The following is a 17,957-nucleotide window of genomic DNA, read 5'->3' as shown; positions in this document are numbered from 1 at the left end:
TAATGATCGATCCGAACCGTTCATCTTGTTCTCCATATTAATATGTGTTTGGAGACCAAATTTTACATTTTTTGAAATTTTTTTACTATTTTTTTAGATTTATTGAAAATCACTGTTTTTGGATGGTCCAGAATTTTCAGATCAAGTGATTTTCTAAATATCTAAAAAAATAGTAAAATTTTTTCAAAAAATGTAAAATTTGGTCTCCAAACACATATTAATATGGAGAACAAGATGAACGGTTCGGATCGACCATTAGAATTTGAAAACTCAAATATAGAGCCGTAGCACGATAACAACCCGTGATATGCATAGTACCATAGACTCACTCTTTAATATTTGCATTAGATATTTTAAATTGTAATAGATTGAACCTCATCACAATTATCAACGGTCGATAATGATTTACTCAACAAATTCTCAACGGTCTATAAGACCTGGTCCATCCAAAACGATTTCCCCACTTCAACAATGGCTTCCATTGCCATCTCCTCCTCCATGCTCTCTTCTCCTCTCAAACCTCTCCATTTCTCCAATTCCAAAACTACCCCTCGCAATAATACAAGGTAATTCTTCTAATTCAAACAATGAAATGTCAATTTGTTAATATATATCGACGAAAGTTTGAATCTTTCTCCTCAATCAAGGCGAGGTGGATTGAGCATCAAGGCGGGATTAAAGATTTCGGAAGGAAATGGGGGCCTTCCCAAAATCACCTTGAAATCTCCTTCTGGCAGGTGAAATTTCTATTCTATTCATCTTGTTTTGTAAAGTTCATATCTTTTGAGTATCAAAGGAACCAACAAAAATTCTACCACTTTATGATGTTATTTTTGTTGCTGTATGCTAATTGCTACATTTCAATTTTCAAAATCACCAACTCTGTAAAGCAAAATATTGGCTTTATATACTTCACCATTGAAGTAACTCAAAATCAAAATAACCAACAAAAATATTGTAATTTTTTTTTCCATTATAAATTTACAACATTTTGTAGTGAAGCAGAGATTTATCTATTCGGGGCATGCGTTACCTCTTGGAAGGTGCCTGGTGGCAAGGATTTACTCTTTGTTCGTCCGGATGCTGTTTTTAATGGCAAAAAGCCTATCAGGTTAATTTTTTTTTTTTTTATAGTAATTCATGAAATTGTGTTAAATTTCTTCCTAAATTTATTTTAAATTTGAACCAGTGGAGGGATTCCACATTGCTTCCCCCAGTTCGGCCCGGGTCGTATTCAACAGGTAAAAAAACACAACTTTTCTAGTAAAAAAATTTAATTAAAAAAATTGCATTTTTAACCGTTGTTGGTACAGCATGGATTTGCACGAAACATGAATTGGTCAATCTCTAAAAACTCAGAAAATAACGAAGAAGAAACAACAGTCAAAATGGAACTAAAAGATGATTCTTATAGCCGTTCCATGTGGGACTATAGCTTTCATGCTCTTTACAAGGTCAAATTTTACAACTTTAAATTTTAATTCCATTTCAATAACTTGTCTTCTCTTTTCTCTGTTGTTTCAAAAGAATGTCGGGTTGCTTTTAGTATTATACCAATTATGATTGGCACTGTTGTTTACTAGTTGGTACCAAATTGGTACAAAAACCATACCAGTTAGTATACTTTGAGAAGAAAATGGAAAAGTGGTGAACCAGCTTCTATACTTTGTATTTTTTTTTTTTTTTGGTTTCTCATAGGTTGATTTGTGTTCAATTTGTACTATAAGTGGCCTATAAATCTGACAAATGGTACCAGTTGGTATGACACCACCATGTGCCTGCATATATTGTACACTTTTCTCGGATATTTTCCTCAAGTTTTACTACTTTTTGGATTTTATTTCTCATATTCGAATAATTTACCAATAAATGAGCACAAATTCAATTTAAATTCCAATTTATGAGTTAAAAACCTACTCTTCTTGATTTTATGTTGCAGTGCTGTCTTTCTTATTTCATATTACTTTTTTAGGTGACATTGGGTGAAAAGAGTTTGTCGACATCTCTGAGTATAAAAAATACCGACACAAAGCCGTTCTCCTTCAGTTCTGCTCTCCATACCTATTTCGGAGTAAGTAAGAGCTTAAACTGCCACAATTTCACAAGCACCCCTTCAAAATATTAAATTCACAAATAGCCAAAGAAAATGAAAATGTCTTGTTAATTAACCCCCATTAAACTTTGGAATGTCACAAACAATGCCCTTAATTTCTTTCTCATTTGTTCATGATTCCTCTTCAGAAAATGAGAAAGATCGGAGGGTATTTTGGGTATCTTTTGAGAAAGTGGAAGAGGAGGATGTAGTTGATTTTTTTTAGTGACAAGTACTAGTTATTGTTTTTCAGGGACATATATGATATTTTGAGGCCATTATAAAGGGAATTTGTGGATTCTTCTTACTTTATCCTTTATAATAATATACTTATTTTTCCTTTTTTTCCTCTTAATTTATAGGCTTCAGTTACAGGTGCAAAAGTAAAAGGGTTAAAGGGTTGTAAAACCCTAAACAAGGATCCAGATCCTCAAAACCCTTTAGAGGGGACTGAAGAGAGGTCCTTAATTTTTGCTTTATATCATATTTTTATTAAAGTTGAAAATTATCAGATCTAACTTATCATGCATTTTTTTATGTCTATGCTTTATATTTATGTGATACAGGGAAATAGTTGACTTCCCAGGATTTGTTGACTGTGTTTACCTAAATGCCCCTAATAAGCTAACTTTTGAAAATGGATTGGGCGACACCATCACTGTCGAAAATACCAAGTAATGACTTCTATTTTTTTTTTTTTTAAATTTAATACTTCAACCATATAATATTTTGAAAATTGTATGATACTTAATTAAATATGGTTTAAACATTAAAATGCAGCTGGTCAGATGCTGTCTTGTGGAACCCACACTTACAGATGGAAGCATGCTACAAAGATTTTGTTTGTGTTGAAAATGCACAGGTTAATAAAGAAATTTTGTATATTGAATCAAGAAAATTGTATTTATATTCATCTTTGAGTGAGGCTAGGGTACTATGCGCAGCGCATATTGGTCCATACTATCGATCAATATCTTTGTTTTTAAGGTCCAAACAATTGATCTGAACCGTTCAATGTGATGTCCATATCAAAATGTACTTACAGACTAAATTTTACACTTTTTAGAACTTTTTTACTAATTTTTTAGATAGGTAGAATATCACTACTTTTGAATGGTCTAGAATCTTTAGATCAATCGGTTTTCTACCTATCTAAAAAATAGTAAAAAGATTTCTAAAAAATGTAAAATTTGAACGGCCAATATATTTTCATATGAAAATTATGTTAAGCAGCTCGGATCAACTGTTTATGCTTTGAAAATGGAAATATTGATCAACTGTCTATGCATAGAACCATAGTCTCAGTCTTCATCTTTTATCAATTTTCTTTGCATTGGTGATTTAAATTTTTAATTTTTTGATTTATTGTAGATCGAAGATGTACAAGTCGATCCTGAACGGTCTTGGATAGCAGAGCAAACGATTGCACTCAGCTAAAACTGCTTTCCTAATTGAGTCTTTTGGGCTTCATTTGAGAGAGAAATAACTGGGATAAAAATATAGTTCATCCCAGAGAGAAATAATTAATTGAGTCTTTTGTGCTTCATTTGGAACATATATTTCTTCAATATATCATGTGAAATTTTCATGACCTGTATTTTTTGTTTGTTTGTCAGCTATAATACATGAGTCTGAATGTCTGATACAATTTTTTTGTGGCAATTAAAAACAAGAATAATGATAAATGTGTCATGTATGTAGAAAATATCATGTTTGCCATGTGTTAAAGAAGTCTTAGTAATTTTAGTGTGCCAATTGCCAAGTGTTAGACAAACAGGTGTATACTGCCAACAGAGCAAGTGTTTTGATTTCTTACTAATAGCTCTGTCACTGATAAAAACATATTTATTTTAAAATAATGAACTCATACCTTGATCAAATTTCTCAATTAAATATGAGAATTTTATTTTAATGAAAAGATAAATATATGGAGTTTGTGTGTTGAAAGGGCAAATAGTTTTGGGTTTGGGCCCAGTATAGCCCAAGAGAGCCCATAAACCAATTGGGTTTGGGCTCTCTATGTAGTTTTCACTGTGTAGAGTGAGGAATCTGCACTTGTCCGTTTTAATCTACACAAATTCTAATGAACCTGGTACAAATCTTAAAAACCTGTGTTCCAATTTTGGTCTGAAAAAACGATCAAATTTCTCTTTTATTTGGGAAAATTTTACAAAATGACCTACTTCTAAAAAAAAAGTCAGCTAAAATACCTTCTCTTAAATTTTTTTGACAAGCTAATTAATCCTCTGAGACCCACTAAAGTTAAAATTTCCCTTCCTATAATTATACACTTATTCTTTTTACTCTCTCTTGGCTTTCCCTTAAAACTACGGTCCCATTAGAGAAAATACACAGTTTTTTTCAATGATTCTTTTTTATTGTAGGTGGTGGCAGCGTGCATTGTAATTTTACTTCTTCATAGATTGAAGTATATGAATTTTCTTTTATGATATATATGTGCAAACTTATCACTTATTATACATACAAAAATAATTAAAATTATATTATGAAAATTTTACCATTATTTCTAAATAATTGAAATTATATTATATATGCGCATATGAAACATTCAGAGGACATCTCACTGAAATTTTTATTAATACCCAAAAATAATATTAAATTACGCAATCTACCCACTTTTTCATGGGATTTTAAAAAGTACCCCTTCCGGTAACTAAATAACCGGAGAAATGCTATCTTTCTGGTTGTTTAATCAACGGATCCAGAAAATTGAAAAGATGAAATTGATTCAGTTATTTAGTCACCGGAATTTAAAAAGATAGCACACACGCTATCATCACGCTATCATCACCGGAATTTGTCAAAGTATACCGTTTTATTGCAATTGGACAGCTTAGCTGACTTTCAATAAAAAAAATTATTCTTCAAATTGGAATGCTAAAGAAAAAAAACATAGATTTTATTGTGAACTTGATATGTTGAAACCGCTTGCTTTTGACTGAACTTATTAAGAATAATGATGATGATGTTGATGCCACATATTTCTTCTTTTTTAAAGCAGGTGGCATCAAGAATAGTTATTTCTATAAATAATAAAAATAATATTTTTTAACATTACAGATTTACAGAATATTCAAAAGATCACCTGTCCCCATAAACCCAAGAAAACCATTTTTCATCATAGACATGTATGGGTATAGCCTAGTAACTAGAGCTGTTTTAATGTGATAAATAGAAAATAATAAGTTGTCTTTAGTAGGCTAAAATAAAGTCAAGAGAATTCAAAATTCTAGGTTGGGCTTGCTTGCCGCTTGATCTTTACATAATAATATAATTTAATGGAGAATTGATAGTGAGTGAAACGTGATGATAGCGTGTGTGCTAAATTCCGGTGACTAAATAATCGGATTAATTCTATCTTTCTGGTTATTTAGTTACTGGACTAATTTTCTGGATGTGATGATTAAACAACCGGAAAGATAGTTTTCGTCTGGTTATTTAGTCACCGGAAGAGGCACTTTTCGAAGAGGAGGGATCGGATGACACCCTTTTTTGGTGACATCGAATAACATCGTGCATTTTCAAAGTTTTCAAAGTCCAAATAGTAATCCAAACCGTTCAACTTGATGGATATGTTAAAATGTTCCTGCAGATCAAATTTTATATTTTTCTGAATTTTTTTACTATTTATTAAGTATTTAACAAAATCGCTATATTCAGACCGTTGAATTTTTGTACCCATCTTAATAAATAGTAAACAAATTCAGAAAAATGTAAAATTTGATCTGCAAGCACATTTTAACATATCCATCAAGTTGAACGGTTTGGACTTTGAAAATGCACGGTGTCATCCCATGTCACCAAAAAAGGGTGTCATCCGATGCCTCCTCCTTTTCAAAATCCCACAAAAATGTGGGCAGATTGCGTAATTTAATATTATTTTTGAGTATTAATAAAAATTTCGGGACATCCCTCTGCATATATGTTACTTTTTTTGAAAATGACTTCTCATGTGATATATGACAAGCACAGTTGAGTAATAGTCCGTATGCAAAGTTTTCATAATTTGAAAATAATATTACATCATGTAAGAACAATTTAATTGGAAATAAAATTACTAACTGGTACGCTTGAATAAAAGAAAAATTAAAAATTTCTAGATTAAATAATTAATACTAAACTAAATCAAACCCATTTTGATAGTCCGCTTCCTTCAATTGCACATCAATTGAAAACTGGAACCAGTACTCCAGCTAGCATTTCTCAAAAAAAAAAAAAAAAAAAAACTGTACAAATCCTATAAAATAGAAACCGTAGCCTTGTTATTTCAGATATGTATGGTGCAAATCAAAATGAGTTGTCAAAATAAATATCGTTAGTCGCCAAATAATTCAATTATATATGAATACACATTAACAAATACACAGCAATACATTGACTCTTCTTTGTATGATCGGGCAAATAACTAATTTGAGTAGAATCAAAGGAGACGGAGAGGGGCACGGTATGCGCTTCAATCTCTTAGAACTAAAAGAGGCAGAGAGTGTTAGAGGAGCACACTTCAGGGCTTAACTAGAGGGGGCGGAGAGGAGGTGGAGAGGGGGCACAGGCCATTTTCTTCTTAGCGTAGAAATTAATAAAAAGAGAAGGAATAAAAAATTCTAGGGAGGCAAATTAAGAGAGAGAAAAAGGAAAAGGGTGGGAGTAAAGTGAGGGGAAGGGAGATTTTAACTTTAGTAGGTCCTAGAGGATTATTTTGTGAAAGAATTTAAAGAGAAGGTATTTTGACCGATTTTTTTTACAAGTAGGTCATTTTGTAAAATTTCCTCTTTTGTTTGGTGCGAAGATATCACCTATCGCTACTACAGAAAAATACTTCACTATCGGTTGAAATTGCAATCCGTAATCGAGTTTCGAACTGATGGCTATCGCCTCGAAGTAAATGTATACACATTTGACATCGGTTCAAAACAAATGGCGTTAATAAATATGCCATCGGCAACACGCAATTGACAACACGCAATTGACGGCAAATGTAATTGGTAGTTTATTTTTTTATCTATAGTTTTCTTTTTTGTAAAGTTTTGAGGATGAATGAATGAAGATGAACATATATATTTTTACTTCACAAAAATTAGTAGTTTTGGAGTCGAAGAATATATAGGAGGTTGAACATAACACAGTACTCATATAAAAACATATATATTGTGCAATATGTTGTACAAACCATAGTAGGAAAAATCGGTATCGGTATCGGTATCGGGATTGGTCCCGGCCGATACCGATACGGGATCGGAGTATCGGATCGGGATCGGCTCAGGATTGGCTCAGAATCGGGTTTTTTTTTTTTTATGATTTGCTATGTGAGGATCGGCTCAGGATCGGATCGGAGCCGGCCGATACCGATACGGGATCGGAGTATCGGATTGGAATCGGCCGATTTTTCCTACTACGGTACAAACCCTACAATCCCTTAGGATCGTAGCAGATTTATTTCCTGAATTTAGACATTTTATGCATGAGTCATATTCAAAAGAGGTGCCAATTAAATAGCCAGTCAACTTTCATATTCTGAATTTAGACTTTGTATGCATGAGTCATATTCAAAAGAGGTGCCAATTAAATAGCCAGTCAACTTTCATATTCTGAATTTAGACTTTGTATGCATGAGTCATATTCAAAAGAGGTGCTAATTAAATAGCCAGTCAACTCCTTTCATATTCTGAATTTAGACTTTGTATGCATGAGTCATATTCAAAAGAGGTGCTAATTAAATAGCCAGTCAACTCCTTTCATATTCTGAATTTAGACTTTGTATGCATGAGTCATATTCAAAAGAGGTGCTAATTAAATAGCCAGTCAACTCCTTTCATATTCTGAATTTAGACTTTGTATGCATGAGTCATATTCAAAAGAGGTGCTAATTAAATAGCCAGTCAACTCCTTTCATATTCTGAATTTAGACTTTGTATGCATGAGTCATATTCAAAAGAGGTGCTAATTAAATAGCCAGTCAACTTTCATATTCTGAATTTAGACTTTGTATGCATGAGTCATATTCAAAAGAGGTGCTAATTAAATAGCCAGTCAACTCCTTTCATATTCTGAATTTAGACTTTGTATGCATGAGTCATATTCAAAAGAGGTGCTAATTAAATAGCCAGTCAACTCCTTTCATATTCTGAATTTAGACTTTGTATGCATGAGTCATATTCAAAAGAGGTGCTAATTAAATAGCCAGTCAACTCCTTTCATATTCTGAATTTAGACTTTGTATGCATGAGTCATATTCAAAAGAGGTGCTAATTAAATAGCCAGTCAACTCCTTCAATACTCTGAATTTAGATTTTCTATGCATGAGTCATATTCAAAAGAGGTGCCAATTAAATAGCCAGTCAACTTTCATATTCTGAATTTAGACTTTGTATGCATGAGTCATATTCAAAAGACGTGCCAATTAAATAGCCAGTCATCTCCAGCTTTTAATTAAATCCAGTACGCCAATTAAATAACAGTTAGTTAGAATGATTCATGAGCGAATATCTTGTGGTCAACTTCTTCAATTTCTAACCATACATCTCCCTTTAATTAACTATAAGAATGGCAGCACTCTGTGAGAAAGAAACCCATTGCCTTCATTACACAAATCATGGAACGTTGTTATACCATGCTCACTATTCACCTCCTCTCAAGTCTCTTAATCTTATCCTCCTTTTCTCTCGCTGCCATAGTAACCAATAGTAAAACTGATCTATCAGCTCTTCTTTCCTTCAAGTCTCAAATACATGATGATCCATTTGGAGTTCTCTCGTCATGGAATGAGTCACTGCACCACTGTCAATGGCAAGGGATCTTATGTGGCCGGCACCATCCTGATAGAGTGACTGCTCTCGTTCTTGACTCCAAAAATTTGTCAGGTTATATTTCTCCATCTCTAGCAAACCTCACGTTCCTCCAAAGAATGAGTCTCTCTGATAACCAGCTGAGAGGAAGCATCCCGGTAGAGATCGGGTATTTGGGTAGGCTACGTTTTCTCAACTTGAGTGTGAATTTTCTCGATGGTACCATTCCATCTACTGTGAGTAATTGTTCAAATCTAGAAGTAATATCTTTGTGGTACAATAATCTCCATGGAACCATCCCATCTAACTTAGTGCAATGCAAAGAACTTAAAACTATCGATCTGGGGAATAACTTCCTCACAGGAGGCATACCATTAGAATTTGGTCTCATCCCACAGCTTCAATTATTAGGACTATATGTCAATAATCTCACAGGATCAATTCCTTCCACCTTGGGCAACCTTAGTAGCCTAATATATCTTTATCTTGACCAAAATAATTTTGATGGCGATATTCCAGATGATTTAGGCAAACTTATTAACCTATCATCTCTTTATCTTTATAATAATAACTTCATGGGTTCCATCCCACCTACCTTTGGAAACCTTACCAAACTATCAATTCTCTATCTTTTCCAAAATAGCATTAGTGGTGACATCCCGCCTGGCTTGGGAAACCTTACTAACTTACTACAACTTTATCTTAACAAAAATAAATTATATGGTTCCATTCCACATACCTTGGGTAATCTTCAAAGTATAATAGATATTAATCTTTCCGAAAATATGTTAAGGGGATTCATCCCTGGTGAACTCGGGAGGCTTCAAAATCTCAAGTTTTTTCACCTTTATCAGAACAACATTTCAGGTGAAATACCACACTCCCTTTACAACCTATCAGCATTGTATATGTTGGAACTTCCTTATAACCAACTTGATGGAACTCTACCTTTTGATATGTGCAATGCTTTACCAGAGTTGTCATATCTACGCCTCTATGACAATCAACTCAAAGGACAAATCCCACAATCCATATCCAATTGTTCTGCTCTTATTGAAGTTGACTTAGATAATAATTACTTCAGTGGTGTGATACCATCTAGCTTTGGAGCCTTAAAAAATCTTCAAAGATTTATGCTATATTCTAATCAACTAGAAGCCAAGAGACCACATGACTGGAGTTTCATGGATGCTTTGACCAATTGTACTTTGTTACAAAGGTTATATCTCGACAACAACCAACTACAAGGAGTTTTACCTATTTCTATAACAAACCTTTCTACTAGTCTCCTTGAACTCTCACTGTCTAATAACCTAATTTCAGGAAGCATACCAGCAGAGCTCGGAAAACTCAATAACTTAGATAAGCTTAACCTAGGCGGAATGTTTCTCAGCGGCAACATTCCAATAGAAATTGGGAATCTTTTCAAACTGGGAATGTTAAATCTGAGTAGTAACACAATTTCAGGTCAAATCCCATCCAGTTTTGCCAACCTCACCAAAATGATACAGCTATATCTAGATAATAATGCATTGGAAGGGAGTATACCACCAGAATTAAGTAGCATGAAAATCTTAGAAATCCTGAATATTTCCAATAATAAGTTGGTAGGTGAAATTCCCAAAGAAATCATGGGTCTTCCTTCTCTTTCCATTAGTTTGGACTTGTCACACAATTATCTAAGTGGCATCTTGTCACCAGAAATTGGTAACTTAAAAAACCTACAATCAATTCGTCTCTCGGAAAATAAGTTGGGTGGAGAGATTCCTAGCACAATTGATGGATGCCAAGTAATTGAAGCCCTTTATCTTGATAGCAATCTGTTTCGAGGACCAATTCCATCCAGCTTGAGCAAACTAAGAGGGCTGCAAATCCTAGATGTCTCTAACAACTCGTTCTCTGGTCAAATCCCTGAATTCCTGGGTACAATGAACTTGCAATATTTGAATATTTCTTTCAATAATTTTGAGGGGGCATTACCTAAAGAAGGAATTTTCAAGAATGCCAGTGGTCTAGATGTAAGAGGAAATCCAAAGCTTTGTGGTGGAGTACCTCAAATGCATTTATCCCACTGCATTTTACAACCTTCCACACAGAGAAATCACTTTCGAAGAAACATAGTGCTCATAAGCTCTGTTGTTGGTTCTTTTATTTGTATAACCACAATTATTTGCTTGTTAGTAATTTATTGTACTAGAAACAACCCTCGAAACAATCCACAATCTGATAGAGCTTTGAATTATGGGTTAGAGCCTGTTTCATACAATGACCTTTTTAGAGCTACTAAAAATTTCTCTCCAAATAATCTAATTGGAAGAGGTGCATTTGGAGAAGTTTACAAAGCCGTTATGAGTTTTGAGAATGTGACAACCATTGCGGTGAAGGTACTAAACCTTGAGAAACACAGTGCTTCTAGAAGTTTTTTCTCTGAATGCGAGACATTAAAAAATGTGAGACACCGAAACCTTACAAAAGTGTTGACCTTGTGCTCTAGCATAGACCACCAAGGCAATGATTTCAAGGCTTTGGTTTTTGAGTACATGCCAAATGGTAGCTTGGCCACATGGTTGCATCCAAATGCATGCACGGATCGGCCATTCAAAAGCCTTAGCTTCATCCAGAGGTTGAACATCGCAGTTGATGTGGCAGCAGCGCTAGATTATCTCCATTACCATTTACCAGTGCCAATTGTGCATTGTGATCTCAAACCAAGTAATGTACTTTTGGATGATGACATGACTGCACATGTGAGTGATTTCGGATTAGCAAGGTTTTTGGCTCGACCTGATACCATGCATTCTCAATCAATGTCAAGCACCGGTGGAATCAAAGGTTCTATTGGCTACATTCCTCCAGGTATATATAGCATAGCTTATTATTTGAGAAGTAGTTTTTTAGTTTGTCCCTGCAACAAAACTATTCATAGACTTAAAGGTTCAAAGAAAATATATGTTGCCTCATTTATACTGACATGATTGTGACTTAATTTTATTACCTGCATACTTCTTTAATTCACCGTTTTGGGCTATATAATTTTAAAAAATTACACAATTATATGCACGATCATGTGTGCCCAAGTTAAAGAAACTAGGTGAATTATATAGATGTTAATTGGTAGAGTCACAGTTCACTATGCTTTTGTACTAAATTTAGGGCTGTAACTATTAACTTTTCATTGTCTAGAGTATGGAATGGGTGGTCGGACATCGATAGAAGGAGATGTGTATAGCTACGGAGTTCTTTTGCTCGAGTTGTTCACTGGAGTAAGTCCAACTGACGATAGAATCATAGATGGTTTGAGCCTTCAGAAGCAAGTTGAGATGGCTTTCCCCGACCAAGTCATGGACATAGTCGACCCCAAATTATTCTCTGAAACTGATGGAGAACACAATCTGTATGCACCTGAAATTGTCTATAGTTGTTTGGTTTCAGTGATTCAATGCGGGCTTATGTGCTCCAAAGAGTCTCCAAAGGAACGCATTTCTATCAAAGATGTTACCAAGGAGTTGAACTCAGCACGAACAAAGGTGCTTAGGCCATAAAGACGGAGAAAAATAGAATCAAAAGAGAAGAGGAAGGGATCCACTAAATATGTATTATATGTAAAATTGGACAGCGGCTGTGGTAATTTATGGTGTCGTAGTATATTTGTTGTAATAACGAATTGTTGAATTTTCAAATTATTTGAATTGAATCAGATTCTAATTGGATGATCAGAATTTCAAACTAAAAAATTATTCCAAAACCATGGCGGATCTGTGTGGGGATGCACCTACTATCTTTGAGTCTAGATCCTCTGCATTACCTCACAATTTGAGTTTCAATCCAGGCCGTCTGATCATAATCCGGATCAATCCCGTCAAGCTTTTAATGCTCATGGATTCTTTAAAATTCGTACTAATATGTAATGAACGGATCAGATTCAAACCCAAAAAATAATGTATCTTAGTTGATATGAATATCTTTCTCTTCTATGACAGTGGGCCGTGGCCTGACTGAAAATCAAGGCCCAATAAAGATTCTCAAAACTTAAAACACAACGCTAATGGATGAAGCTTAAAAACTAAAATGCAAGGTGGTTTAGGTGGGCAAAAATGTCACGTGGCGATTGTCAAAAGGATGTCTTATTGTAGTCAGATTAGATATGCATGTGATTTAGGTGGGCAAAAATGTCAAAATTGCATAAATGACCTTTATTTTATTTTATTTACAAATTTATTCAAGTTTCTTTTATTATCAAAGAAAAATTATTTATACGTTTTGGCAATTTCTGATGCAAAACTCAGAAAAAAAAATTGAACAGAACTGATAAAGCAAAAAAGAAAATTTCAAAATTCCAACAGAAAATAAGAAATTTCCAATTGAGCTTGTTTATTTCATGAACTTGAGTACATTTGGGGTTACAGTTTGGCAGCATAACAACACTATTTGATTTTATTTCTACTGATTTAAACAGCACAACCTTCCAATTAAGTAATTAATTGTGTATTGAACTTATTGGGAGAGAAGTAGTATCCCAATTACAAAAGTAATTTCAAATTACTGATTTTGATTACCCAAATTAAAATTTGTTATGATAAACCATCATGTAAGATACTTCTGATATTTTAAAGTTAATTTTTTTTGGGCATTTTCGGTCATGTTAAATTCGATCTGCTAATTGTTTTGTCTCGTGTTATTATTATTTAATTACCAATAGTTAAAATCAAATGCAAAGATATTGCAAACCCAGCGCAAATCTGGGTAAATATCTTAACAGAGTAGTTTTGGCTTCATGCAGCGCACTAAGCATATGCAATGCTGTTCTGATTCTTTAGCCTGTGTGCTGTACAAAGTCAAACTACAATGTTAGAAAGCGCAAATTGACACAACTTTTAAACTACAATGTTACCAAGGAGTTGACGGATATGAAGATGCTACCTGCTCTTTATCTGGCAAACAATTGAAAGAACATAAAATTCATACGAAATTTGAATTAACTCAAAGTGTTGTAGCCCATAAATATAATTTAAATTATAAACAAATTAATAAAAAAATTATACAAAAACCTGAGGTATCTCCTTGGTTAGACTGCTGGTTGTTTTCAAATTGGCTATGGTACTATGCATAGCGCACATTGGTCCGTACTATGAATCAATATCTTTCTTTTCAAAATCCAATCATTCGATCTGAACCGTTCAAAATGATCACCATATGAAAATGTACATAGAGTCGTAGAGTCTAAATTTTATATTTATTTTGAATTTTTTTACTATTTTATTTAGAGAGGTAGAAAATCACTACTTTTAAATGGTCTAGGATCTTTAGATCAAGTGATTTTCTACATGTCTTAAAAAGTAGTAAAAAAATGTATCTGCAAGTACAATTTCATATGGAAATCATGTTGAACGATTCAGATCGACTATTTGGTCTCGAAAAAAATTGATCTGTAGTACGGACCAATTTGCGCTATGCATAGTACCATAGCCTCGCATAAATAAATAAAAACAATAAAAACTAGAGACCTGAGAGTAAGGTGCATTCGCCAGTGCCATTTGTTGTTGCTGAAACTGGTACCAATGCTGCTGCTATTGCTGTTGAACTTGCATCGACTGCTGCAAATACATCTGGTACATTTGCTGGTAATACATCACCTGTGGCTGCAACTGCTATTGCGTCTCCTGTAAAGAGTTGTTGCTAGGCGAGGAATGATTCGACTCTCCTGTAAAGAGTTGTTGCTAGGAGAGGAATGATTTTGACTGGAACTGGTTTTGCTGTAAAACCTGTTGCTGTAACTGGAGGCAATAGTACATATGTTGTAGTTGATTTTGGTTGTGTTGCCACATCTAAAATGGACACACTTGCCCTCCATTCTATCATTTTTTCTGTTAGTTCAACTCGATTCAGTTTTTAACCAAAAATATAATAAATGAAGGGGAGAAGAAACCATTGGTTGCTAGTGTTTATTTAATTACGAAAACCCATTACTAGCATGAGCATTCCCTAAACCCTAAACCGTAAAACCTAAACTCTAGAGCTCAGACCAAGGTAATTTCTCCAAGGTCCCTCCAAATTTTGTTCATCCTATTGTTCATCACACCTCTCTAAAATTCTAACTCTAATCACTTGTCTAATGAGAATATAATATAGTTTTCACAATAAGGATAGGGGAGATTTGTGCAAGGAAATATAGTTTAGATGTAAATTTTTAAATTCACCATTGTCAACTAAAAAATGAGGGTTATAGGCCATAGAACTTCTGTTAAATGTAATCATAAGGAAGCTTTTTCTATTAAATTAACCTTTCCCTATAAAAGGATACATGTGATGTTACATTTATGGGTGCGCTATGAGCTATATATTCGCACAAGCAAGCACATGTGACAAATAGACTCTTAAAAATTAAAAAAAACAAGGTTGAAATGGCAAAATGCACAAAAACACTAACCAAAGATTGTGCCAAGACTTCTGTAGGAAATGTCTGATATGGCGGTTGTGAAGTTTGTACCGGATTATTAGATCTTGGCAGGTCTGGATTCGAAACGGGTCGATTTTGACCCAATTCCACTTCTGAATTTGAGCATTCGCCCTGAATTGGGCTAGCAGGCCTAATTGGGCTTATTTGCAAAGACTCGTCAGGTTTCGGGTCTATAGTTTCAGATTCTGGATTTGCTCTTACCGGGTCAGCTTTCTCAACATCATTACTATGATCGATACTATCATTGGGAGAATGGCTAAGCTCAAATCGTTTGTTCCTGGGCTCAGGAACAAACGATTCAGTTCTCTGATTTCCGAAGTTCAAACGGCCGATCCAAACTGTTAGATGTTTAATCTATATTAAAATGTGCTTGGAGACAAAATTTCATATTTTTTGAAATTTTTTTACTATTTATTAAGAGGGTTTGAAAGTTGCTGTTTTTATTAAAATTCTGCACCATAAAAAAACAGCAACTTTCAAACCCTCTTAATAAATAGTAAAAAAATTCCAAAAAATATGAAATTTTGTCTCCAAGCACATTATAATATAGATTAAACATCTAACGGTTTGGATCGGCCGTTTGAACTTCGGAAATCAGAGAACTGAATCGTTTGTTCCTGAGCCCAGGAACAAACGATTTGAGCTTAGCCCACTCTCCTATTATTGGTATTGAAATTATTCTCAGGTGCAGTAACAGCAAAGTTGGTTTTTGATTATGGAGTTGGAGTTTCCTTGAGAACTATTGATTCCGAATTCGGTTGCAAAATCACCTCATTTTCTCCTCATATGGCTTCATTTTTCTCTAACTTTGCTCTTTAATTGCTAGTGGAATCAGTTAGGGGGAATACATTTTGTGAGTCCTTCGGGAAACGTACACAGTGGCGGGCCCACGCCTTCCTGATCTAAAGGTCTACTAACTGTACCAAAAAATAAGGTTATCTCAATTATGAATGTGAAGCTATATATGGTAGTTAAAAAAGCGCGCATTGATCTGTACTATGGATTTATATTTTCGTTTTCGAAGTCGAAATAGTCGATCCGAACCGTTCAACATGATTTTCATATGAAAATTTACACTTGGAGATCAAATTTTACTATTTTTTAAAATTAGTAGAAAATCACCTAATTTTAAAATTACCGACCATATAAAAGTGGTGATTTTCAACCTATCTAATAAACTAGTAAGAAAATTCTAAAGAAAAGTAAAATCCAATCTTCAACTACATTTTCATATGAAGTCATCTTGAGCGGTTCAAATCAATTGTTTGAATTTTGAAAATAGAGATATTAATCCATAGTACGGCCCAATCTGTGCTTTGTTTAAACAAAAGAATAATCAGTTAATTACATATTTAAAAAAAAGGCACTCCCATCAAAAAAACAACATATAGATCTCTTCACGTTCTTCATAGCATAAAGGTGCAGATTCATCAATTCGAGGTTCTATCACATTAGATATTATCGAATCCAAAATCGGTATCTGATTGGTCCCACCATGAATCATCTCAAATTAAATCAACACCTACAAGTTTCACAAATAATCATTGCTTGGAAAAATTTACAGATGCAAATATAGTAATAATTTATTAAAGTTACACAGAACTTTGATTAGAGAATTGTATGGTGTTTGTTTAATTCTCCTAAGAAAGACTTCTCTAGCCGCATCCCTGCTACCATGCAGTTGCCTATAAAAATTAAAAATTAAATTGAGAGAAATATAATTTAGAACTGATTATTAAGGAATTAATAAAAATATTATAATTTCTATCATACCTCTGATTTATTTTATGATTTGAATTTTAAAATTGAATTATAATTATTTTCCAATGTGCAGGTATGATTGAGGGCATACAGTTTTCAAAGCGGCTGAATCCTCAAAATTAAATATTTTCTAGGATCATACCGCAAATGTGAATTGTGCAAAGTTAATGTAAAGACTTGAAGCAACTTTAACATTCTTTTTCTCTACAGCATATTCAATTTCATTCTCATATAACTCGAAAGCACCCTTGATATTTCCTTGATATTAATAAAAAATAATGAAAATAAGTAAAAGAAAATTAGAGGAACATAAAATAAAACAGCAAAGAAGAGAAGTTCTTGGAACAGTAACACAAGGAATGAAAACATCTTTACTTCTTGGTCAAATAAAAAACAAAATAGAAGGGATAGAGGGAATAAAGAGAGTAGATATGTAAGAATAGGAGAATAGGGTAATATTTTCAGATTTTGGGAGGATTAAGGGGAATAAGAAGAATGCAGATCTGGAATAGAGATCCTTATTCTAGCGTAGAGTAGAATAGCGATGGTTAAGACTAGAATAGAGAGGCATATAAGCATATAGGGTTAAACCTAGAATAGCAAGGGTTTAGGGTTAAAAATAAATTGAATTAGTTGGAATAACATCCTACCTTGCATTTTTTCAAATTAGCCTCCCGGTAAATATCTTTAATATAATTACAAGAAAAATGGTTGAAATCATGGAGAAGTAATGAGCGAGAACCGAGCGAATCTCCCAAATCTTCTTTCATCATTGCACAGTACGTGCGATACGCTAGCACTTTCTATCTTAATTAATTTTTGGTGGATTATGAAAACATTTCCT

General features: G+C 33.8%; 2 protein-coding genes across 2 annotated transcripts; both read left to right on the top strand.

The window, feature by feature from the left end:
- The first annotated feature begins 421 nt into the window (after positions 1 to 421).
- On the top strand, positions 422 to 3,777 carry LOC144549111 (Galactose mutarotase-like superfamily protein). Its single transcript, XM_078297858.1, has 10 exons — positions 422 to 566; positions 648 to 737; positions 998 to 1,111; positions 1,190 to 1,241; positions 1,314 to 1,454; positions 1,973 to 2,071; positions 2,455 to 2,552; positions 2,659 to 2,766; positions 2,873 to 2,954; positions 3,464 to 3,777. The coding sequence occupies exons 1-10, from the start codon at positions 472 to 474 to the stop codon at positions 3,527 to 3,529; spliced, it is 945 nt and encodes a 314-aa protein (XP_078153984.1). The 5' UTR covers positions 422 to 471; the 3' UTR covers positions 3,530 to 3,777.
- Positions 3,778 to 8,655: 4,878 nt separating this feature from the next.
- LOC144549173 (receptor kinase-like protein Xa21) lies at positions 8,656 to 12,440 on the top strand. The gene is made up of 2 exons (XM_078297907.1): positions 8,656 to 11,751; positions 12,079 to 12,440. The coding sequence occupies exons 1-2, from the start codon at positions 8,703 to 8,705 to the stop codon at positions 12,435 to 12,437; spliced, it is 3,408 nt and encodes a 1,135-aa protein (XP_078154033.1). The 5' UTR covers positions 8,656 to 8,702; the 3' UTR covers positions 12,438 to 12,440.
- The last annotated feature ends 5,517 nt before the right edge of the window (positions 12,441 to 17,957 follow it).

The sequence above is a fragment of the Carex rostrata genome, chromosome 34, assembly GCF_964058835.1.
Source record: "Carex rostrata chromosome 34, lpCarRost1.2, whole genome shotgun sequence".
In the NCBI taxonomy this organism is placed as follows: domain Eukaryota; kingdom Viridiplantae; phylum Streptophyta; class Magnoliopsida; order Poales; family Cyperaceae; genus Carex; species Carex rostrata.
Note: the sequence above shows the minus strand (reverse complement) of the source record. Positions and strands in the feature narration are given on the sequence as shown.